At 42.1% G+C, this 25,437-nt stretch overlaps 1 protein-coding gene across 3 annotated transcripts in view; it reads left to right on the top strand.

The window, feature by feature from the left end:
• Vps13c (vacuolar protein sorting 13 homolog C) overlaps nt 1-25,437 on the top strand; it is a 162,430-nt gene that overhangs the window by 116,870 nt on the left and 20,123 nt on the right. For all 3 annotated transcript variants that reach the window (XM_075965365.1, XM_075965366.1, XM_075965367.1), the window contains 15 exons: nt 3,090-3,479; nt 4,984-5,088; nt 5,756-5,920; nt 7,314-7,442; nt 7,711-7,844; nt 9,285-9,411; nt 11,087-11,322; nt 16,271-16,412; nt 18,564-18,704; nt 19,562-19,643; nt 19,773-19,842; nt 20,511-20,622; nt 20,741-20,854; nt 21,872-22,011; nt 24,720-24,801. In XM_075965365.1, coding sequence (XP_075821480.1) covers nt 3,090-3,479; nt 4,984-5,088; nt 5,756-5,920; nt 7,314-7,442; nt 7,711-7,844; nt 9,285-9,411; nt 11,087-11,322; nt 16,271-16,412; nt 18,564-18,704; nt 19,562-19,643; nt 19,773-19,842; nt 20,511-20,622; nt 20,741-20,854; nt 21,872-22,011; nt 24,720-24,801 — 2,169 coding nt within the window. The remainder of the gene's footprint in view (nt 1-3,089; nt 3,480-4,983; nt 5,089-5,755; nt 5,921-7,313; nt 7,443-7,710; nt 7,845-9,284; nt 9,412-11,086; nt 11,323-16,270; nt 16,413-18,563; nt 18,705-19,561; nt 19,644-19,772; nt 19,843-20,510; nt 20,623-20,740; nt 20,855-21,871; nt 22,012-24,719; nt 24,802-25,437) is intronic.

Genomic DNA, 25,437 nt, shown 5'->3' with positions numbered 1-25,437 from the left:
GCCTGGTTTCTATTGCTAGCTTTTATAATTTGAAAGATGTATTTTTCGTTTTTAAGTGCTTGTATGAGTGCAGCATCTAAGGAGTCTAGAAGGCCTGATTTCCTGGAGTAGGGAGGTGCAGGTGGTTGTGAGTCACTGGATGTGGGTGCTGGGAGTTGAACTGCAAGAGCAATACATTTCTTAATTGATGAGCCATGTCTCTAGCCCTAGCATTAATTTTTAAAGTGGTTCTACCTTGTTTAGCCCGACTTTCCTGGTTCTGTACATACAATAGCGGTGAGCTGTGGTATGGGAATAGAGAGGATGAAACTGATGCACACTCAGTGAACTGGCTCATTTTATGATCCAGCGCTAATGGGAACACCTGAGGTCCAGATCCAGTCTTTGATTCTTGGCATAGGTACAGGTTTTTCTCAAAAAAAAAAAAGGATGATTTCGCTACAGATAGCCCTAAGACACCGACTGTGACTGTGATACAGTGTTTCCTTTGGAGTCAGATAGCCCTCAGACACTGACTGTGGCTGTGATACAGTGTTTCCTTTGGAGTCAGCCCTCAGACACTGACTGTGGCTGTGATACAGTGTTTCCTTTGGAGTCAGCCCTAATACACTGACTGTGGCTGTGATACAGTGTTTCCTTTGGAGTCAGATAGCCCTCAGACACTGACTGTGGCTGTGATACAGTGTTTCCTTTGGAGTCAGCCCTCAGACACTGACTGTGGCTGTGATACAGTGTTTCCTTTGGAGTCAGCCCTCAGACACTGACTGTGGCTGTGATACAGTGTTTCCTTTGGAGTCAGATAGCCCTCAGACACTGACTGTGGCTGTGATACAGTGTTTCCTTTGGAGTCAGATAGCCCTCAGACACTGACTGTGGCTGTGATACAGTGTTTCCTTTGGAGTCAGATAGCCCTAAGACACTGACTGTGGCTGTGATACAGTGTTTCCTTTGGAGTCAGCCCTAAGACACTGACTGTGGCTGTGATACAGTGTTTCCTTTGGAGTCAGATAGCCCTCAGACACTGACTGTGGCTGTGATACAGTGTTTCCTTTGGAGTCAGCCCTCAGACACTGACTGTGGCTGTGATACAGTGTTTCCTTTGGAGTCAGATAGCCCTCAGACACTGACTGTGGCTGTGATACAGTGTTTCCTTTGGAGTCAGCCCTCAGACACTGACTGTGGCTGTGATACAGTGTTTCCTTTGGAGTCAGATAGCCCTCAGACACTGACTGTGGCTGTGATACAGTGTTTCCTTTGGAGTCAGCCCTAAGACACCGACTGTGGCTGTGATACAGTGTTTCCTTTGGAGTCAGCCCTAAGACACTGACTGTGGCTGTGATACAGTGTTTCCTTTGGAGTCAGATAGCCCTAAGACACCGACTGTGGCTGTGATACAGTGTTTCCTTTGGAGTCAGCCCTAAGACACTGACTGTGGCTGTGATACAGTGTTTCCTTTGGAGTCAGCCCTAAGACACCGACTGTGGCTGTGATACAGTGTTTCCTTTGGAGTCAGCCCTCAGACACTGACTGTGGCTGTGATACAGTGTTTCCTTTGGAGTCAGCCCTAAGACACCGACTGTGGCTGTGATACAGTGTTTCCTTTGGAGTCAGATAGCCCTAAGACACCGACTGTTGCTGTGATACAGTGTTTCCTTTGGAGTCAGATAGCCCTCAGACACTGACTGTGGCTGTGATACAGTGTTTCCTTTGGAGTCAGATAGCCCTCAGACACTGACTGTGGCTGTGATACAGTGTTTCCTTTGGAGTCAGCCCTCAGACACTGACTGTGGCTGTGATACAGTGTTTCCTTTGGAGTCAGATAGCCCTAAGACACTGACTGTGGCTGTGATACAGTGTTTCCTTTGGAGTCAGCCCTCAGACACTGACTGTGGCTGTGATACAGTGTTTCCTTTGGAGTCAGATAGCCCTAAGACACTGACTGTGGCTGTGATACAGTGTTTCCTTTGGAGTCAGATAGCCCTCAGACACTGACTGTGGCTGTGATACAGTGTTTCCTTTGGAGTCAGCCCTAATACACTGACTGTGGCTGTGATACAGTGTTTCCTTTGGAGTCAGCCCTAATACACTGACTGTGGCTGTGATACAGTGTTTCCTTTGGAGTCAGCCCTAATACACTGACTGTGGCTGTGATACAGTGTTTCCTTTGGAGTCAGCCCTCAGACACTGACTGTGGCTGTGATACAGTGTTTCCTTTGGAGTCAGATAGCCCTCAGACACTGACTGTGGCTGTGATACAGTGTTTCCTTTGGAGTCAGATAGCCCTCAGACACTGACTGTGGCTGTGATACAGTGTTGCCTTTGGAGTCAGATAGCCCTAAGACACTGACTGTGGCTGTGATACAGTGTTTCCTTTGGAGTCAGCCCTAAGACACCGACTGTGACTGTGATACAGTGTTTCCTTTGGAGTCAGCCCTCAGACACTGACTGTGGCTGTGATACAGTGTTGCCTTTGGAGTCAGATAGCCCTCAGACACTGACTGTGGCTGTGATACAGTGTTGCCTTTGGAGTCAGATAGCCCTCAGACACTGACTGGGACTGTGATACAGTGTTTCCTTTGGAGTCAGCCCTAATACACTGACTGTGGCTGTGATACAGTGTTGCCTTTGGAGTCAGATAGCCCTAAGACACTGACTGTGGCTGTGATACAGTGTTTCCTTTGGAGTCAGATAGCCCTAAGACACTGACTGTGGCTGTGATACAGTGTTTCCTTTGGAGTCAGCCCTAAGACACCGACTGTGACTGTGATACAGTGTTTCCTTTGGAGTCAGCCCTCAGACACTGACTGTGGCTGTGATACAGTGTTGCCTTTGGAGTCAGATAGCCCTAAGACACTGACTGTGGCTGTGATACAGTGTTTCCTTTGGAGTCAGATAGCCCTAATACACTGAATGTGGCTGTGATACAGTGTTGCCTTTGGAGTCCTTCGTAATTGCTGGGCATTTCTAATACACGAGCATGGTTAGACTTGGTGGTCAGCCTTCCTTGGTGGAATATTTAGCACTGTGTAAAATACAGATTGTGTTATTAAGGAAGCTGGGTAACCACGGTTTTATGTGATTGTTTTTAGGGGACTGCAGAAGCCCAGGAGCTTGCAGAAGGCAGTGCCGCCGATGTGCTCCACTCCCGAATCAGCGGCGAGATCATGGAGCTGGTTTTGGTGAAATACCTGGGCAAGAACTGGAGTGGACACTTCCGCATCTGCGACACGCTTCCCGAGTTCTTCCTCGTGTGCTTTTCCTCAGACACTGGGGACGCGATGACAGTCGACTTGTCAGTACACGTCAGGCGACTTGGCTGCCGGGTGGAGCTGTCTGTCTTCAGTCCCTACTGGCTAATCAACAAAACTTCTCGGGTTCTCCAGTATTGCTCTGAGGACATACATGTTAAACACCCGGCCGATTTCAGGGATATTGTTTTATTCTCTTTCAAGAAGAAGAACATCTTTAGTAAAAATAAGGTATGCTCCTGCAATTTAAAATAGGAAAGCTACTAAATCTAGAGCCTTGGGAATCTAAAAGCACTTTTGGCTATGTGTAGCGCCCTTGATATAAATTAAGTCCAAGGAGACTTTAAAGCCTGCAGAGTCCAGCTGGATGTTAGGAACTTGCAGCAGAAATCAGCTGAAGCAGGGCTGGCTCCCCATTCTTCAGGAGCTGTGGGATCACTGCTGTTACTCAAGTCCTGCCAGGTGGAATGGCTCTGTTTTGTTCTCTGTCACGGGACTGGTGTACATGTGAAACATGCAGTGGTTGGACTAGCCTGTATCACTTGGGCTTCTCAGTGCTTCCTAAGTGTCCAGCCATGGGCAGCACTCACCCCTAGGCTTTTATATATGCTGCACCCGCTGCACACAGTGCTAGTCTCTCTGATGCGGCGAGTTTCCCCCGTCCTGTCTCATCTGCTGCTCATCCTTAGATTTTCTGTTTACAGTGACTCTCCATATCCCAGTCATGTTGCTTACAGTCCTGGGTCTCAGATCTCAGTGTACATTATTGTCACCCAAGTGGCTTTAGAATTGTTTGCTGAATCCTGTCCCTGGGTTTACTTTAGTAAAAGGTCTTGGCAGAACCAGAGAATCTGTATCTAACAGAATCCCAGGTGATGCTGCTGTCTGGGGATGACTGTTGAGAGTTTGGATCAACACGTGACATTGGAATTGCCTCTGTTTGTGACTTTGGGGTGTCCTCATGTTTTTTTATGGTCTTGGTGGGTGGGGAGGGGTGAGCTTAACTGCAGGGGTGCAGTTATGTCTCTTCTGTAGGACTTCCCTCTAAATCCCAGAGACACTCACTGTCTCCTCACCCACTGCATTTTATGTGTGGTGTCGTAATTATTAGAATGGGCTATTTTTATCTGTGTTGAGTTCATGCTCACTGAGAATGATGGCCGTGTCCTGCGTTTGAGTCTTTCACAGTGCCTGTCTTTTATTACCTGGTGAATGATGTCTTTATTTGCTAACACTTTTGAGAATTTTTATCTCTGTCATAAATCTAGCATTGGGATATTTAGCATTGTGATCCTTTAAAAAAGCAACATAATGCATGTTTAAATTCCTTACTTTCTTTGCTGAGGTGAATGGGAAAGTCAGAGCTATCCTCCTGGTCTTTGTTTCCTTGGAATCATTCCATATGGTTGTGGTTATATTTTTCTATGTCTCAAGATAGTGGGGAAATTGCCAGAAGTCTAGGATTTTTTTCTTTCTTTTTTTAAAATATTTATTTATTATGTATACAATATTCTGTCTGTATGTCTGCAGGCCAGAAGAGGGCACCAGACCTCATTACAGATGGTTGTGAGCCACCATGTGGTTGCCGGGAATTGAACTCAGGACCTTTGGAAGAGTAGGCAATGCTCTTAACCACTGATCCATCTCTCCAGCCCCCTAGGCTTTTTTTTTCTATGATGTAAAGTTAATATCGTCTTTTAGGTCTCTTATAAGTGTTATGTGTTCTCTGGTGTAGGTACAGTTAAAGATTTCAACTAGTGACTGGTCCAGCAGTTTCTCACTGGACACCGTGGGAAGTTATGGGTGTGTGAAGTGCCCTGCCACCAATATGGACTACCTGGTAAGAGTGTCTGCTTTATTATCTTCGTCTGTACACTATAATATAGTAAGTTCAATAATACACTATAATATAATAAGTCAAATTATTCTGGGGAGGACTGTCTCCAGATATTCTGTGATTACTGTATCAGAGCAGAACTTGAATTTGTCAAAATTTAAGAACGGAGTTGAATCCATTGGAGAAAGCTACTTGGTTAATATTCAAGATATACTAAAATTTTTATTCCAAATACCCTGTCAATTATTTCTTAAATCTTAAGTGTGACTCCTTTGAAAATCTGAGTAATTTGGTGCTACATAACCTGATTACTACTGCTTCAGAATTCTAAGTTTATTGGTAACAGACAAAGGAATAAAATTTGAGCCTACTAATTATAAAAAAATCAAAATTTGGATTATTTTTAATAAGTAAAAAAACCTAGACAGTAAATCTGTCATTGAAAATTGTCATGAAGTTAGTGACCTGTGTTCTGCAGTTGATTTCTGATAAAGCTGGTGTAAGATACCAGGCCTTTTCTGTGAGAGACAGTGATAGATACAGCTTTTATTCGTTACATTGTTTAAGAATTCTTATGTTAGGTATTTTAAGTTATGTGTGTGGCGTGTGTCTCCATTTTTGACACTGAACAAAGAGCATGAAAATGAGCGTGCTTGTTTCCTTCCCTCAGGTCGGGGTCAGCATCAAAATGAGCAGTTTCAACCTCTCAAGAATAGTCACTCTGACTCCCTTCTGCACTATTGCAAACAAGTCCTCCTTAGAGCTGGAAGTCGGAGAGATTGCCTCCGATGGCTCCATACCCACCAACAAATGGCACTATGTCGCTTCTTCAGAGGTAAAGTTCCCTAGAATATGACTGATAAACAGGGACATAGAAATGTAAATCGCATAGATATTTTATTACACACTCTCATGCACATGTGTGTTAAGTATGACAGTAGCTTCAATAGATCTTTATTTCATCCCGTTTGAAAGTAGGAAGTTTTTGGTAATTTTTTTGCCAGTAGCCTTGTCTCAATGGCTAGCAGCCACTCCCTAGTTCTTCCCACACGACTAAAATTGAAACGTGTTATGGAAAGCACATAGAACCAACGTGCTGTGTAAAAATGCTTGTCTTTGATGTGAGTTTGCCACAGTAGTGTGTAGTAATATGAGCGGCGGGGCTGCGTTCCCAGCACCCCGGCCGCCTGCTCGGCTAGCTTATGCCCAAAATAACAACACACAAACTGTATTCATTTAATCACTGCTTGGCCCATTTCTGTCTAGCCTCTTCTAGGCTAACTCTCACACCTGGACTAGCCCATTTCTAATATTCTATGTAGCACAGCTAGGTGCCCTTACCAGGAAGAGTCTAGCCTAAGTCCATCCTGGGTCAGAGCTTCATCGCGTGTGTCTGCCCAGGAGCCGGGAGCATGGCGTCTCTCTGAGGCGTCTGCTCCCGAGAGGAGAGCTGAGGAGTCTGAGCTCACTTCCTCTTCCTCCCAGCATTCTGTTCTGTTTACTCCTCCCACCTATCTTCTAACCAATGAGGGCCAAGCAGTTTCTTTTTATTTAACCAATGACCTTCCTCCTTCAGTAGTGTATTGATTCAGAAGTAGAGTTTACTGAGCATTCTGTAATAGAACCACGTTTTGTGTTCTATAAAGAGCTAACAGTCCCTGTTGATAGATGGAGAAACAGAAGCTAAAATTAACAGCTGCTCCTGGGGTCTGGACTTGCAGCCTGCCATGTGGTAGTCTCTTCTATGTCTGCATTTGGCTTTCTGTTTTGTGAGAAGAAGATAGTCTGTGAAAAATCCTTTGTGTATAAGTGAGGTGAACTTGACAAGGCACAAGAGCAAATGCAATGAATGAAGGATATAGATTTAAAGTATATAGAGGCATTCTTAATCAATAAGCTCTTGGGCTTCTCATCATGTAATTCCTACAACTACATTTAGATTAATAGATTTTTATTCTGATGAATGCCTTTTGGTTGCATAATTATATCGATAGAGTTTTGTTATTAAAGGTTCTTGCTGTATAACCAAGGCTAGGATCTTCCTTTTTCAGCTTCCAAGTGTACCACCACCCCCAGCTTATCAGTGTTTTCATTATGAAGCAGAGCGGAATTTAAACAATTGTGATGGCATTTTACTCCGATTTAGACCTTAAAACTTGGTTACTTAGCAAGGCAGCATCCTCTGTCACGGCACAGTGTCAAAACTGGCTTTGTACTTGTGTTTTCAGTGCATTCCATTTTGGCCTGAAAATTTGTCCGGCAAGCTTTGTGTGAGAGTGCTGGGCTATGAGGGATCCTCCAAACCGTTCTTCTACAACCGACAAGACAATGGCACTTTATTGAGCTTGGAAGAGTTGGTAAGTCTTCATTCATATGGTAAGACACTGTGCCTTTGACTTTTAAAACTTGCTTGGACATGTTTCTGTAAGCTGTGCTGTAGAGATCAGTAATGATTTGTAGGCCTACTGTGTACATGTTCAATGCCAACATATGCTGGTAAGAATCAGAACCAGTAAGAACCGCAGAAAGGAAGCGGTGTGTTTGTACAGCTGATTGAACTGTGTAGTGCTTCGTGTGTAACTGAGATTCAACTAGTCTACTGAATGTGCTGTTTTCCCGAGACAGAATGGAGGTATCTTGGTGGATATAAACACTGCTCAGCACTCAACTGTTATAACCTTCTCTAATTACCACGAGGGATCCGCACCTGCCCTGATAATGAACCACACACAGTGGGATGTCCTCACATATAAACAGAGGTATGAGAAAAGGCTGTGTGAGAAACTCTATTTTTGCTGTCATTGGTCCACGGTCCATTCTGGAAAATGTTGGAGTTTCACATCCCAGATGTCTTCAGACTGTAAGGAGCACGTGGTGATATGCTGGCAAGTCTTAACCCAGTATTCATAACATTTACATACCTACAGCAGAATTTACATGTACCATGTTAACCTGGGAGAAAGAGATGCTCTTAAAGGTCTCAGTCGGTTGAAATATGTCTTTTTACCAAACATCTTGACAGAAAATATAAGAAAACCATTGGGGTTTTAGAAATCTCAAAATGCCTACAAATGACTATGAAGTTATTTATTAAACATTATCTCTCCCTTTGTAAGCTGGTAAGTGAACCTCTCCCTGTAAATGCATCTCTAGTTTGAGGTAGGGTAAGTAAAGGTTAAAGGAGATGTGAGTTGTGATGCTGTGTCTATACCGGGGGTAATAGGAATCTTATTATTCTTGTTCTTGGAATGTTATCATTTGAATGATGTCATTATTTAATATGTGAAAATAGTTTAAACCAAGCCTATGGCTCACTCAGGTCTGTAATTTTAGCTCTTTAGGAGGTTAAAGCAAGAAGATTGCAAATTTAAATCCAGCCCAGGTGACTTGGTGAGGTCCTGTCTCAAAATAATGCATGAAAAAAGGACCAGGGATATAGCTCAGTGATAGAGCACTTGCCTGGCCTATAAAACCATGAGCTTAATAAATACAACGTGTGTGTGGGGGGGGAGAAAATAAGGAAGAAGGGAGGAAAGAATAAGAGAGGAGGGAGAAATACTGAAGCACAAATTTGGATAAAAACCCAATTGGTTCACTTTTATCTCCTCTGAGACATGTTTACACTCTATAAACCAATAATCTGCCACTTTAAGCTCTTTGGGGATCTTGTTCTGATTCCTAATGGGTTAATGTTGATTAGTTTCAGCACTTTACAGTTTAGTTTGTTCAGCTGCTGGTTCTCAGTCTTTGAGTAGGAATGGATGGACTCTTGTTTCCTTTTCTTCCTGTGGTACTTATTATTCCTAAGCGTTTGCATTTGATTAAAAACTTTAAACATAGGAACTGAATTAAGTTCTGCCATGGGCGATGTTGACTGTTCACCGCCATTTCATAGAGGGACTTAGACCAGTGTATCTGCCTTCATGAGTTCCATTTCATAGAGGGACTTAGACCAGTGTATCTGCCTTCATGGGTTCCTCTCGTGTGTTCCTCCCTGGCTCAGCTTTGAAGGCGGTGAAGTCAGAAGTAGTGCCGTACTGCCATATTCTGTCTGCCCAGACTTCAGAACTGTTAGTTATGGAAGGTATTAGTGCCCGTGTTTGGGGTTGAGCTGTATTTTATTACTAAACAAGCTCCGAAGACCTTTGTGGTTTCTCAAGGCCAAGGTGTGCTGATCTTCCCTCTGTCAATCATTTCAGTGGCTCACAGGAGGAATTTGTATTGCTGCCAAGAGAAACCCGACTCTTTGCCTGGGCAGATCCCACTGGTACCAGGAAACTCACATGGAGCTATGCATCAAACGTTGGAGAGCATGATCTCTTAAAGGTACCGTTTGTTGTGGAAGTGCTGTCTTCACGGGACAAAAGTGAATTGAAATGTTTGTACAAAGTTATTTATGTGCTTTATATTGCAAATAATTTGTATTGGTTGTTTTTCTGGTTGCTATGATGAAGTTCTGGCAAGGCATCTTTAGTGAGGAAAGGGCCTGTTTGGGACTTTGTAATTCATGGGAACACAGTCCCTCAGGTCAGGGAAGGTGAAGCAGCTGGTCATAGTACATCTGAAGTGAGGGTGCAGGGAGAGACGAATGCTGGTGCTCAGCTTGTTTGTCCTGGAAGGGTGCTGTGCACATTTAGGTATATCTGTCCACCTCTATTAGATTTGTGTAGAAAATCTTCACAGATATGTCCAGAGATTTGTCTCCAACATGATTCTAGAGCCTATCTAATTGACTTGGTAAAAATAATCACAGGCTCACCCCAATCAACTTGACACCCAACACCCAACTAACTTTTACATATTGGTCTTCCATCCCTTGCCTCCCTCCTGTGACCATTTAATAATATAAAGTGCATTCAGTCTATTTTCACATGTCCCTCTGGTCTTTAACAGCCCTAACATTGTTCAGAAGTGTATGTACAGTCTCTTCTGAGACTCAGGCTGTCTCTTAACTGTGACCCCACCCCCACCCCTGGACAGTCATGAAGAAGTTACATATTTCCAACGTACAGTGGCATATAGTAAATACTTCATTTCTAAAGGGAAGGGATGGGGCAAAGCATGAATGATCATATCTAAATTAGGGAACCAAGCAGGGAGAAGGTGAAATCCTGCATTTCCATATTCAACACCTGGGGCGTGCAGAGGAATCATCTGAGGCCCAGAGAGCTGTGCAGCCCTGCCCTGCCCTGCCAGCTCTGCTGCTGACAACAGACATAGCCCCTCTCTCTGAAGCAGCTGCCCTCTGTACTTGAAGATGTCCCATGGTCCCGGCATCTCAAACATCCTGAGATTTCTACTGCAACTAAAGGGTCATCCCCACAGCTTCTTATGATGACCTCTTATGGTCCTCCTTGCAGGAACTGTTCTCTAGTTTGGAGACAGCACTGATACCAAAGGGTACTCAGTGCCCTGCTCAGTGCCCAGTCGGCCCTAGCTAGGAACTCAGACCAAGGCACCACTCTGCCGATAATAGGAACAAAAATTAATGGTTTTGTGTATGTGTGTTCTGTGCGTGTATGTATATGTTCACATGGGTGTTGGCACATGTAGTGAGTGTGTAAGTGCATGTGCTTATGCATATAGAATCCTGAAATTGATTTCTGGGGTCTTCCTCAATCTTTTCCCACTTTATCAAGACAGGGTCATTTAATGTGGTTAGTCTCAGTAGCCAGCTTGCTCCAGAATCCTCTGCCACTGCCTCCCAAGTGCTGGAATTATAGGCAACCACCCTTCTCACCTTGCTCTTAAATGGGTTCTAGAGCTCAAAACTTTAGATCTTGTTTGCAGAACTCTGCTTTATCCACTGAGCCATATCCCTAGACCTGCTGAGTGTTACTATTATTTTTATATAAATGCTGGTTTTATGTCAATTTAATGACTGGATTTTTCTATCTTAAAGTCCTTCTATTTAGGCTTTTCTAATCCATCCCAGTTATCAAATTCAGTTTTAAGTGTGAAAATTCCATTCAGGTTTAACTCAAAGTCTTTCTTTCTCCAGGATGAGTGTGGACAGTTTCCATACGATGCAAACATCCAGATACACTGGGTGTCCTTCCTCGATGGGCGCCAGAGGGTTCTCCTTTTTACGGATGATGTTGCTTTGGTTTCCAAAGCTCTCCAGGCAGAAGAAATGGAACAGGCTGATCACGAAGTCACCTTGTCTCTCCACAGCCTTGGGCTTTCTCTGGTTAACAATGAAATAAAGCAGGAAGTCTCATATGTTGGAATCACCAGGTATGTACATATATACAAAGGGAGACAAGATACCAGGAACCTTTAAAAGGCCCAGAGTCCATAATACCTAGTTAGTGAGACTATAAACAGATCCTTGTTCTCAGTGTGACATATTTACTAAATGACTCTTTGGACTGTCAGCTGAGAGGCCCAGAGACATAGAGGACTCAGGTACATCTGTGCCTTCACAGTACTCCTGTCAGTTGGCAGGGAAGAAGGTCAGCCCTTCCTTCCGTCCTTCCTCCCTCCCTTCCTCCTTTCTTGTTTTAAAAAATGAGTTACAAAAACATTGTGAAAAACTGAAAATAGTACCTGCATCTGCCGTGGAAATAATTCATTTTGTACAGTGGAATTTGGAGAAACTGGCATGCCCTGGGAGAGACAACTAGAAATAAGTTTGGAAACGGTTCATAAGGGAAGCAGTATGTACTATGATATGTATTTGAAAGGTTTGGGATGTGAAGTTCAAGGGCAGTGAGATGAACTGTTGAGGATTTGTTGGCGTACTAAAGAGTTCTACAATAGCCCAGAATGGAGTATAACAAAGGTATTTATCTTGGAATAAACTCACAGAGAGTAGTGGTCCACTGTGTGTGCTGGGAACTGGAACCGGATCCAGCAGCAAAGAGGCCTGTGCATGCTTTTCATCTGCATTTATAGTACATGAGACCACGCCCAAAGTGGGCTGGCATTTTAAAGGCTATTAGCTGACGGAGTTCCCACAGCACCTTCCCCTTTTGTCTAAATAAGAGAGTTTTAAGCCTAATACAAAACTATATACAATAAGAACAAATATCAAGTATTATCCAGGGAAAAGAAGAGACAAAAACATACATAAAAATTAGAATTACAACCAACATGAACAACATCAAACAAGAAACATACACTAAATTTTTCAATAGTTATCCCATCCTAAAGAGTCTAAGTCTTATATTAGATGTGACTTGGCTAAGTCATGAAAAGAAAGTAATATGACTGATCTAGTCTTCAGTCCCATCAAAGACCTGAGAAGGCAAATAATATTACTTGAGTAAACAGGAAGTACAATCAAGCAACTTCCAAAAGGTGCAAGAAATGATAGAGACAACGGACTACCTGCAATCACCCAAAGTCTCATTTGCAACTTGGGGCAAACAACCTTGGCCAAGGCCTAGGGTAACTGATAGACCATTTTCAGAGACAAGCATACAATATGACAAAATAACTTTACATAGGTACACAAATATTGTAAACAGCAATAGTAGCATATTCAATATAACAAATATAATTTGAATTTATGTCAGTATACAAGAATCTACACCAATGTAAATTATCTATAAATAATAGCTCACAGGTAATAATCTAATCTATCAATTATCCCATCCATCCAATCCCCTTTTTTTTCTTTATCAAAAGAGATCCCTGAGCTCACTTCATTTCCACCCCCAACCATATACCACTTATAACCAACCCCTAATAAATGTCCCTAACCCTGAGGGCAAACTTTATTGGAAGAGGGGACGTCATTTCTAGAATTACTCCCAGCTGTCATGGGGGCAGTGTTATTTCTGTAGGATCCTGTAAAAACTAAAATGATGGTTAAGCTTCAAGATTACTGTCTGATACAACTGCAGATAGTCTCTGAGTAGTCAGTAGAGTTTTTCTGATGTTCTTACTTGAAGTTCTGGCCAGAATGTTGTAAGAAAGTGCACCATCTCAGCTGGCAAAGTTGAAATCATCTTGAGCAGTTTGTAACCCCAAACCAGTCTTAAAGTGGTGCTATCAGCATAATGACATCATATCAACCAGGTGGAATTGTTGTTGTGGGCCCCATCTTCTTTCTGGAATCTTCAAAGGGTACTGCAGGAAAATGTATTGTTCATTGTGAAAAGCTTAAACATTATTCATATAGACAAATATTCAATGAAAGGTTTAAAAGTGTACAGACAACAGCATGGGGAGGGCACACTCCTAGGAGAGTTTAGGCCCCGGCATCCAAGACAGCACTTTAGGACTCTGGAGTGGAGTCAGGCCCATGTGGCAGAGTTTGGGTCCCTTGTTACAGAACTTTGAGGAAGGGGCAGGTTTCCCAGCATGAGCAGCAGCTAATTGCTTTTATGTTCTAAAAGACAGGCTGGAGGGTGTGGGGAAGGGAATGTGTGGGTACCAGTAGTTGCAGGTGACCCTGTGAAATGTTAGAGCCTCTATGTTAAACTCCCTTTCCCAGCTCAGCAGGGTGCCTGCTAGCATGTAAGAGGGGAGAGGCCAGGCTTATTGTGGCCCTAGAGAAGTCTGCTCTGGAGTCCTTAAGTCTTTTATGGCTAGTTATTTAGAACTTTTGCGACCACTTATTTCCTCTGGTTCTGATTCCGCCAAGAAAACACTTGTCTCCTCTGATCACACTGAGTTTGCTGAAGGTCTTATCAGAGGTCAGTTACCCACCATGAAACAGTCCATTTAGATGTCTCCCATCCATGAGGAAGTTTTCCCAAGTGTCTTGGTTTTTATCAGGGAAAGCTGTTGGATTTATGTAACACATAGGTAACATTATCAATGACTAGGTATCAGTAAGCTAAGTAAATTAAAATATTGTAGATTCATATTTATTTTAAGAACAATGTTCTTTAATATTCCTCAGCAAAGTACAAATTACAAGCCACATCTACCCACTACCTGTTTATGAATAGCTTTCAATTTTAAACCAAAGTTTTTAATACTAAAAAGATAGGAAACCTTTGCAAACACATCCCTGTTTATTGTCTTACATATATAGCTGCTTTCTCACTGTTTCTCTGTGCGCTCAGATCACACTGAACATTGTCTTGCTATGTTGCTTAATTTATTTATTCTTACTACTGAATACGCATCATATAAAAATGAGAAGAATGGATTTTGAATGTCCTTCTTTTAGGGTATAGCAGAGTGAGCATTGTCTTCAACAAAATTAATTTATTGTGTAATACCATTATAGCTGTACCAGAAGGAGATAGAGTACATTGATACTTCCAAACTAAGCATGTTTGCAGGTGAACAGTAGCTGGAAAAATTAGAAACTTTTGATACAGAACATCTCTCCACAGCACACATTTTCACAAAGACAAGCATGAATGGGCTATAGCCAAAGTCAGCTTCTGGGGAACTCATTTGTCAAGTGTAGCAAGGAATGCCTTTTGTCATCAGTCATGGGCTGGTTGAGTCTGTCTGGTTGCAGCAGCTAAAGAGATGTGTGCAGAGTTGATAACTTACTTAAGGCTATTAGCATTTTAGTGAGGACAGTTGTGTGAGGAGTTGAGGACATTCTGAACAACACCAGTCAGGTATAAAAGGCCAGTCACAGATGGCTCCCTGGCTTTGAGGAGTCAGCTGATGTTCTTTGCATTCAGTCATTGTGCATCTGAGAAGTCATTGCAGAACCTACGATGACTGATCAGCTTTTAAGTGTAGGTAACAGAATTTTTTCAAACAGGAGAAAGACAAATTCTGCCTTACTGAGCTGAAGTCTGAAATGCATTACAACTGGGAACAGAATCTTAGTTGGACAAGTTCATAAAACTTTGAACTGCAAAGCATTTTATGCCTTCTATTCTTTATATTATATGTCAGCAGATATGTAGGAACTACTTCAATCTGTTGTATGTTGTCAAACTAACCACCATGGGTTCTGTGATGTTTTGATGGTGATAGAAGTTCACTGTCTTGTGTCTTACCGCACAGCAGTTGAAGGGCTTAGCAGTGGAAGCCTCTCACTGAACTCTTGACATTCTGGGGCAAGAGTAAAATCTTTCTGAAGGGAAAGAGTTACCCTCCTGTAACTCTTTCGCTCTTTGGAACTGGAAACCATCTTTTGCTAAGGAAGTGACTGTTTCCATATGAATTTTAAATGACCATTAGAAAGCCAAATGGTGCTTCTATGCAAAATTTGTGTTGTCATAAGCTCATTTTAAGACAGACAATATTTAAATCCTAAGCCACATCAGTCTGTCTTTAAGTTAAAGTCTCCAGTTCCCGTGTGTTTGGAGAGGACGTATTTTATGTCACAAACCTTCATTTTGCAGAGACATGTTTTTCAAACCTTCAACATATATGCAAAGGAAATGTCTGCATTTCAAAATCCACCTGTCCAGTTGAAGAACTTCCTTGTAATCTTTCATTGCAAGCGATTATCTGCAATGTATTGATAGACTAAAAGGATTTATATAACGAATTTATTAGAATTTTGTAAATAAAGAGTAAAATAGTTGTCATGTTCTCATAGATTGATATCAGGACTTAGAAGTAACTGTGAAATGATTGGTAAGATGTGTGTTATAAATCAGCATGAATATGGGGCTGGAGAGAGGAGGGACCAGAGGTGAAGAGTGCTTAACTCTCATAAATAAACCAGAGTAGACTTCCTGCATCTATGCTGGGTGACTCACAAAAACCTCCAACTCCTGTTCCAGAGATCTGGTGCCCTCTTCTGGCCTCTGTGGGCACTGTACACAGGCACACATACGTACACAGTCACATAAATAAACAATAAGTACTTTTAAAAATCCATTTGAACAATTGATCACTTGCACTTTATTTGGATAATTAGAAACAATAATTATGTAAAATGTTGACATCTCCACAAGAATATTTTATATATTTATGTTTTTTAAAAAAATACGTTTCATTGTTTTTATCTTTTAAATTATATGAAGGGTTTTTTTCTTCCCTTGACATTGTCAACATATAACTTCTGTATGTGACCCTGTAAAAGAATAAACAGGAACAGTCAGTTGCTTGATTGTTCCCATGAAAGATATTTTCCCCTCGCCTTGTTCTTCGTGCATCTTTTCAGGCAGGTGAAATTTGCTGTTTTAAAATTATCTCTCATATCAATATAGTTTTCATGAGAATTTGATAACTAGATAAATACAAATTTTAGTAACAATCCCATGAAAATATATACTTATAATTTAGTTTTATTTGTGAATTATTTTAGTTCAGGTGTCGTGTGGGAGATGAAGCCGAAGCAGAAATGGAAGCCATTCAGCCAGAAGCAGATAATGTCACTGGAACAGTCCTATCAGAAGCATCTTGTCTCACAAGACCGTGGCTGGATTAAGCTGGACAGCAATTTTGAGGTATACCAAAGTGTTATTTTCTGGCTTTATAGTTTGTGGTTTTACAGTTTTGTAGGTAATGGTACCTGGAGTAAGTAAACTTTTAATGCCCTATGTACAGAAACTAACTTAAATGTAAATAAACCTGTGTTTATTGGGAAGATTGTTAATATACATAATCAAAACATAGTTATGAAACTAGTTCTGGCTTTCTTCTCCATATTTATCATGTGTTCTACTTGTTGGTCAGTTCCACTGAACTTGTTTTCAGTAAGATTATGGAGCTATTATTACTGTGGAAACAGTTTCTCACATTCTGAATAACACCTGCACTTTGATGATGCAGTTTGTGATGTTACATATTTCATGTAGCACAAATTCTAATTGGTCTTAATAATAAAAACCTGGAGTCAAATATTGGGATAAATGTTGAAAGATCAAAGAAGTAAATGAGCCAGCTACTAAAGAGATCTTTTACCTCTACTGAATCCTCAGACCAAAGGGGACAAGATCCTGTCTTTAGGAATCCTCAGACTGACTGCTCTGAATTCCTATCTGCTTCTGCCTTATATTTTTCACCTTCCTAGTGCTGGGATTAAAGGCATGTGACTTACAAGTACTGGTATTAAAGGTGTGAGTCACCACTGCTTGGCTCTTTTATACTGAATCAAAATCTTCTATAGCCCAGGATGGCCTTGAACTCAGAGAGATCTGTCTGCCTCTGCCTCCTGAGTGAGTGCTGGGATTAAAGGGGTGGCCACCACTGTCTGGTCTTTGTGGGTAACTAGTGGTTTAGCTCCACACTCTCATCTTCAAGCAAGCTTTATTTGTTAGATCACAAGCAAAATATCACTACAATATACCTTCCCGTGACAAGATTAAAGGTGATTTTCACCTTTAATTTTTAAGAGTTTTTTTTTTTTTTTTTTTTAGTTTAGTTTTGTTTTTTATTGAGAAAAGGTCTCATGTAGCTTTGGCTGGCCTGGAACTTGCTATGTATTCTAGGCTTGCTCTAAACTCAGCTCACAGAGATCCACCTGCCTCTGCCTTCTGAGTGCTGGGATTAAAGGTGTGTGCCACCACTTCCTGTCCTCTATGGCTAACTAATGGCTTAGCTCCACACTCTGATCTTCAGGCAAGCTTTATTTGTTATATCACAAACAAATACCACCACAGTTTCATTGTTGAAAAACATACATAAACTTTGCTATATTATTTTATCCCATGAGGATGATTTTTGAATGTGGGTGAGTACTCACAAAGGTGTGCTATGAATGGGTCACACAGCAAAACCACGAAGTCCTCTTTGCTGCACCATGTCTCCAGAAGCTTCCCTGCATTTCTAGACTATTCCACAGCAGGCCTGAACTTTGGCTGTTCTCGCCAGCCATGTGCTCTTCCCACACCCATCAGTGCTGATGGGCTAGATGAAAAGTTTATGTCGTTAGGTTATACAAAAACAGACACACCTCCTTTATTAAACTGTTTTGCCTAAGGATTGCCTGGGATTGGGCTGGAGAGATGGCCCAGCAGTTAAGGTCGCCGGCTGCTCTTGCAGAGGACTGAGGTTCAATTCCCATCATCCAGCGGCAGCTGACAACCTCCACTAACTCCAGTTCCAGGGCCTATGGTTCATTCTTCTGGCCTCTGTAGGCATCTCGGGCTGTGGTACTTACACATAACACAAGCAGGCAAAACGCTTATATACACAATATAAAAATAAATTAAACCTATAAAAATTATCTGGAATTCTCTATTACTATTGATTTTTACTGTACAGTCTTTTAAGTGCAGTTTCTATAATTTAAAGCATTCGGGATTCCTACTTCTCTAGTAAGTATTAGGAGAGCAATGCTTCTGCCGCAGAGGCCGTGGGCGCAGGTGACCCGAAGAGCTCTTTTGGTTGGGCATGGTGGCTCGTGTTTGTAGTGTCAGAACTTGAGAGGCTGAAGCGGGAGGATTGCTGTGAGTTTGAGGACAGCCTAGGCTATAGAATAAGACCTGGCCTCAAAGGAAGACAACAGAAACAGAATAAAGCAAGCTCCCTTGGTGAGACAGAGAGATGACTGTGTCCTGCTTATGCAACATCGTGAGTGAATCAGTGTCTTAAATGCTGTCAAGAAGCTGCTGGGGGACGCCGGCTCGTCACAAAAGCACTTTTGTTTCTTACAGGTCAATTTTGACAAAGTTCCGATGGAAATGCGGCTTCCTATCCGGTGCCCTATTAAACGGGACTTCTTATCAGGGATTCAGGTTGAGTTTAAGCAATCTCCTCACCAGAGAAGCTTAAGGGCGCGGTTATACTGGCTCCAGGTAATGTCATTCTCAGCTAGGTAGATCTCTGTGACCACTTAAGTCAACATGGAAATTAGAATTAATTTATTCTTAGAAAGCTGTGATTTGTGTTAAATTATTATCTTCTGGGGTGCAGCTTGAGCAGAGTAGGTGTACATGAGGTCCTGGGCCAAAAAGTTGTAAAAGTACATTTGCATTTTAAGTATTATTATTAATTTGTGTGTGTGTGTGTGTTTGTGTGTGTGTGTTCCCCTACTCTCACACAGCCTGTGGACTCAGCTCCTCACCATCCCAGTCGAAAGCACGGCATGTTATTGAGACTGTCGGCCTGACCATTGGCCTTTCAAGGGTGTTTCCTTACACTATTATCTTGTTCTTAAGTGTTCCTTCCAGTTTGTCGTGAGAACCTAAATTAATGGGCTTCTTTGTGGCAAGAGCATGGCTTATTTGAACTGCGTTTGGGGTGATTTCTTGCTAGTCCTGTCTCCATCCTCCCTCTCTTCTCCCCCACCCTCCCTTTAGTATCCCTCCACCTCCACCAAGTTTTCTTTAGGTTTCTTTTTTATCTTTCCACCTTCTCTAATTTTGTATTTACTTCCTACTTCCATTTTATTTGTGCCCACAGAGTCAGCATCTCATATTCCAAAGTACAGACATCTGCCCTGATGGTCAGAGTGCTGCCAAGGTCAATGCAGCTATGAGGGTTTTCATTTCGTCTTTCCAATGCAGGCATGGCCTCGCTGGCACACATAGCGTTTTACATGTAGTGAAGCTGCTCGTGCACCTCCTGTGTGTGCAGGTGCCTGATTACCATCTCTGAAGCTGAGGTTTATGTTTGACTCACTCAAACCTGATCAAATGTTTTGTTCTTCCAGGTTGACAATCAGCTACCAGGCACAATGTTCCCAGTGGTATTTCATCCCGTGGCTCCTCCCAAATCCATTGCTTTAGATTCAGGTAAAAAAAAAAAAAAGGAAAGGAAAGGAGAGAGAGAACCACAGACATACTTTCCATAAAAACCTTAGAAGATACCAGTTTGACTGGTGGAAAGGTTGACTTTGTTCCTGTATACTGTGTTTCTTTTAGAGCCCAAACCGTTCATCGACGTGAGTGTGATCACAAGGTTCAACGAGTACAGTCAGGTCTTACAGTTCAAGTGAGTAGAGCCCTGTCCTGATCCAGGAATTACAGCTAGGATCCATTTTGAGAATAAATTTTGTTGTCCTTTTATTGTTTGTCAATTTGAGAGTGGCTCCTGTACAGAAATTCTTTTCCCAATGAATATATCGATCCAGTTTGAGGCTGGTGAATTTCTTAATACTTAAATATATTTTAAAGTAGTCTGCACACATTTTAAAATTCAGAATTCCTTTAGCCATCTCTCATTCAAGTTTGAATGCAAAGAAGTACAGATCTGTGAGCTGTGTTTTTTAAAGCAGGCGCCTTGAACTTGAAGAATCAGGCGGTATATTCTGTCTTCTCCTTTATCATCTCTCCCGTGACATGATAAATGTGGGCCTTTGGGTGGTAAGTGCTGATACAGCAGTCTGTTCTCAGCTGTGTCTTTCCCACACTATGAGACTTTGATTTTATTAGCATAATGGTAAGACACAAAGAAGAACTTAGAACTTACTGTAGCTCTTGGGTGAAAAAAATCAGTAATGACCATGGTTAGAATTTTTTTTTTTTGAGACAGGGTCTTAACATATAGCCCTGGTTGTCCTCCGACTCACAGAGATCCATCTACCCTTGCCCTCTGAGCGCTGGGCTTGAGCATGTGCACTACTACTCCTAACTTAAAGCATTGTATGTATTTCTCCATAGGTATTTTATGGTTCTCATCCAGGAAATGGCTTTAAAAGTTGATCAGGGGTTCCTTGGAGCTGTTATTGCACTGTTTACCCCAACAACTGCCCCTGAAACTGAAAGAAAACGGGTAACAATTTTTATTTCTTGAGCCAAACATAAAATAAAATAAAAAAATTAAATTAGCTATTTTCGAGCTAATCCTTATAGTGAGAAAAAAATTAACTTTTGGAAATTTTTTTTTTCAGACAAAGTTAATCCAACAAGATATCGATGCTCTCAACACAGAGTTAATGGAGTCTTCCATGACTGATATGTCGATCCTGAGTTTCTTCGAACATTTCCATATATCTCCTGTTAAGGTTTGTTGTTGGATGATGGGTGAGATTGCCTCAGAACTTCTAAAGGGTCTGTGTGCCGGTGTACCTTCATTTGTTACATCAGGTATTTGATGGGGTTTCGTTTGACTAATGGTGACAATTAAGACAGTCCTCTGTGACATCTGTGCAGCCATAATTCCCACAGAGGTACCACGGGAGCGTGTTCTCTGGAGTTGAATTAATGACCCCTGTACGCAGGGAAGAAGCTGACAGTGGCGTTTCTTAATTAAGCGTAGAGTGCTCACCAGTGTTTAATGTTTTGGCTGCATTTTGTAGCAACTACCACTGTCTAAACAGAGCTGTGATGAGCGCTCTCGCTGGCGTGTGAAAATGCTGAAGTAGGTATTACGCTGTTGACATGATGCTTTCGCTCCTCCCCAAATGCGATTGGACCTAAGGGAGTGGAAAATTGAATTACCTTCTTCTTCCCTGACTGTACTCTATGAACCCATTTCCTCTCTCCCTTTTGTTGTTCTTTTCAGCTCGTGTGGGGAGGATGACTTCTTAGTAAATGCACTAATGCAGTCAACTATTAAACACTGAACTTGTGTAATGGCCCAGATCTACAATTAAGTAATGCTTTACAGTGTTGATGATCCTTTGCATTCTCAGAAACTGTCCACAGCGCTGTAGAGCAGGTCACAGTCACCAGTTTGTTCAGCTAACAGCATGCATAAAACAGAGCTGCTATGCTAAGCTGTTATGTACTAGTTTGGAGCTATCAGGCATTTCCATTTTGCAAAGGATTCTGGTCTTCTTCATCCAGATACAGAGGTGTTTACTCACTTTAGAAATGGAATTTTAATCTTAGATCAGACCAATTTGTATTTTATGGAAAGACCAGAAAGAATCAAATGTGCCTGCACTGTACCTGTTCTGTTGTATGTGAATAGGCTGTAGGAGGCTTCTCCAGGGCACCTTTGGTGGTGCCGGAAGATCTAGTTCCTGTGTCTACAAAACTTGGAGCTTCTCATGTATTGAATGCTATTTTTCTTTCAGTTGCATTTGAGTCTGTCTTTGGGTTCCGGAGGTGAGGAATCAGACAAAGAGAAACAGGAAATGATTGCAATTCATTCTGTGAACCTGCTGTTGAAAAGCATAGGTGCCACTCTGACTGATGTGGATGACCTCATATTCAAGTAAGACCCTTGTTAGTGCATGTTGGGAACCACCCCTACTCAAGGTTCTTCAGGATAATATCAGTTCTCGCCATTAGTGCAGTGTTAGCCTAGAGAATGGATGGGTCTTCCTGCTCATGACTTGAAGAGTGTGGTCTGTATTTAGTTACACTCAAGTTATATTTTTGGTAACTCTTGAATGTTTCATAAAAACTGAATTACTCTGAAGTGTATATTATCAACTGACTCTGTGTTAGTATTGAGTTTTACTTAGAAACATGTAGCAGGAGTGAGATTCCAGTGTGGTACATGGCAAAGTGTAATGAGAGTCTGTCACTGCACTCAGGAGGAGGCTGTGTGTGCTTGCCAGCTTAGCTGCACTCCACAGCTTCTGCTGAATGGAATGGCCCACAGTGGTATCGACAGAAGCTGTTTCCTGAGAGAAAAGCCCTGTTAGATTATCCACATCTCACGTGTGTGCCAAGTTTCAGAGAAAATGAGGAGAAAGATGTAAAATTCAAATTGAGAGATTTGAAAAGTTAAGGACTGGGGAGAAAGCTCCGCTGGTGAAGTGCATGAGACCTGAGTTCGGTCCCCAGAACCCACACAAAATCCAGGTGTTGTGGTGTGCACTTGCAGGCCCGGTGCTGGGACGGTGGAGGCAGGTGGGTCCTGGTTCTCACTCTGCAGCAGTCAGGTCTGGGTACTTCTGGTTCTCACTCTGCAGCAGTCAGGTCTGGGTACTTCTGGTTCTCACTCTGCAGCAGTCAGGTCTGTGTACTTCTGGTTCTCACTCTGCAGCAGTCAGGTCTGTGTACTCCTGGTTCTCACTCTGCAGCAGTCAGGTCTGGGTACTTCTGGTTCTCACTCTGCAGCAGTCAGGTCTGTGTACTTCTGGTTCTCACTCTGCAGCAGTCAGGTCTGTGTACTTCTGGTTCTCTGCAGCAGTCAGGTCTGTGTACTTCTGGTTCTCACTCTGCAGCAGTCAGGTCTGTGTACTTCTGGTTCTCACTCTGCAGCAGTCAGGTCTGGGTACTTCTGGTTCTCACTCTGCAGCAGTCAGGTCTGGGTACTTCTGGTTCTCACTCTGCAGCAGTCAGGTCTGTGTACTTCTGGTTCTCACTCTGCAGCAGTCAGGTCTGTGTACTCCTGGTTCTCACTCTGCAGCAGTCAGGTCTGGGTACTTCTGGTTCTCTGCAGCAGTCAGGTCTGTGTACTCCTGGTTCTCACTCTGCAGCAGTCAGGTCTGTGTACTTCTGGTTCTCACTCTGCAGCAGTCAGGTCTGTGTACTTCTGGCCCCTGTGTGCTTGTGCACATACTTGGATGTGTACCCAAGCTCACAGGAGCAATCATCCACACACTCATAAACACAGAAGTAAAAGAAGCTGTTATCAAATCTCCGAGTAGAGGTTTGTTTTGAGTTTTTTGTTTTTTGTTTTTTTTGTTTTTTCTTTTAGCAGTGAGAAAATCCCAGTGGAAAATACAAGATAGGTTTGACTGTGGAAAAGTTAAATACTTGGTCTGAAACTTTAGCGCAGCGGTAGAACTTGTTTGTGTGTGGTGGGGGGCATGTTGGTGCATGGAGAGGAAGAGGGTGGCAAGCCGTTGAATTGACTCTCCACAGCTGGAAAGGAAGCAGCAACCCCAAGCGACACTTTTCCCAAAACCACGCTGTGGAATAGGATGGCAGATAGGACAGGGCGATGGTTCTCGTCTCAGGGTTAAACATGGTCGTGAGAGTCAGGGACAGAGCAGCCACAGACTGTGTGGAGGCATCCCAGAAAGAAAATGGAAGTGGCAGGCAGGTGTTAGAGATGGCCACCATTGCTGTCAGACATACATAGAAATGAAGTGAAGCATTTAGAACATGAATAATTAATGCTAGAGAGAGAGAAATTTTAGAAATGGGTACTTTTTACAATGTTAGTTTTATGAGTGGAAACATATATGTATACATATATGCACACATATGCAGATATACACACATAGATGCCTTCAGGGTTTCTCTTGTCTACCACTCAGTTATTTTTAGGTGTGTGTGTGTGTGTGTGATGGTGGTGGTGTTTTAATTATTAATGATCCTGAATTGCAACCAAAGAGGTATCCCCACTGTGTACCTGGCAACACCCTTTATTGTAACAACCTTGGGCTTGTCTAAAAGCAGGGAGTGTTCTCTGTGACTCCGTTGTATGATGGAATGCTACACACACATTCAAATGCTTGTGGAAATTTTGAAAAAAAAAATTTAAAAATATAAATACACAATTCATAATGTTGAGTTTAAAAGTGATATACAGAATGTTTTAAGTTTTATGGCTGCATAGAAAAGGAAATAAAGAACCAGAAGAGGGAAGCAGTAAGAAAAAGCTTAAAAATTTGCCATGTCATTTTGTCATTTTATTGTTACTTTTGGGTGTGTATGGGTGTGTAGGTGTATGTGTGCACATGCATGCATGCACTCCCTACTGATAGAACCAGGGGCTCACACATGCCAGACAAACACTATAACACTGTTCTACATTTCCAGCCCTGTGGTTGACATTTTAAACCTTTTTTCCTCTTTTTATATTTATAAAATCTTACATGAGAATTACTGGTTTAGTAACAATGTTGTTACCACAATATTAAGATACCAAGCATGAATTAAATGTTACTGGAATTAGCTGCTACTGAAAGTTTCTCAGACTATCATTGTAGGAGCCTTCACTCTTTCCCTTGTCTCCCTCAGACTTGCTTATTATGAGATCCGCTATCAGTTTTACAAGAGAGACCAGCTCATGTGGAGTGTTGTTAGACACTACACTGAACAGGTAATTTCTTGCCGTGGTAGCTTGGGAGCACACTTCATAGAGTGTGTGGGTGAGACACGAGTATGTGTGGAAAGGTTTTTGATTGACTTCAGTCTTACAACTCTGAGGCTTTTTCGTTGTTGTTGTTGGCTGTTTGAGACATGTTCTCATACAGCCCAGCCTGGCCTTAAACATTATAGCTGAGGCTGTCCTTGAATGCCCAGTCTTCCTTTCTCAGTCTCTCCCTGGACCTGGGTTTACAGGCATGTGCCATCGGACTCAGCATAGCTTAGTGGTTTTCTTAAGTATCTTAGTTCAGTTCTTATTTTTTAAAAAATGAATTTTACTCTAGATTAACTTTCTTTTGTTTCATTGTGATGCGAAGACTCAAACATAATTTTATGTTGGTCTTACTGTGAACTGATTTCTTTCATTGCAGCCTAGATATGAATATCAAGAAGGGATATAAGATATTCTTAGTAATCCTAGCTTTTTCCTCTTAGACATTTCATACGTGCATATGTGTTTGATTAAATCCATTCCCCCCATTTCCTCTCTTCTAATTACTCCTCACCCCCTTTCCCTCCCATCTTCACTTTCGCCCCCTCCCCATGAGTTCATTTAGTGCTGCTGCTGTGCATGGGTACAGGACCATCT

The sequence above is a fragment of the Microtus pennsylvanicus genome, chromosome 3 (genome assembly GCF_037038515.1).
Source record: "Microtus pennsylvanicus isolate mMicPen1 chromosome 3, mMicPen1.hap1, whole genome shotgun sequence".
NCBI lineage: Eukaryota > Metazoa > Chordata > Mammalia > Rodentia > Cricetidae > Microtus > Microtus pennsylvanicus.
The sequence above is the reverse complement of the archived record's forward strand: the minus strand, read 5'-3'. Positions and strand labels throughout refer to the sequence as shown.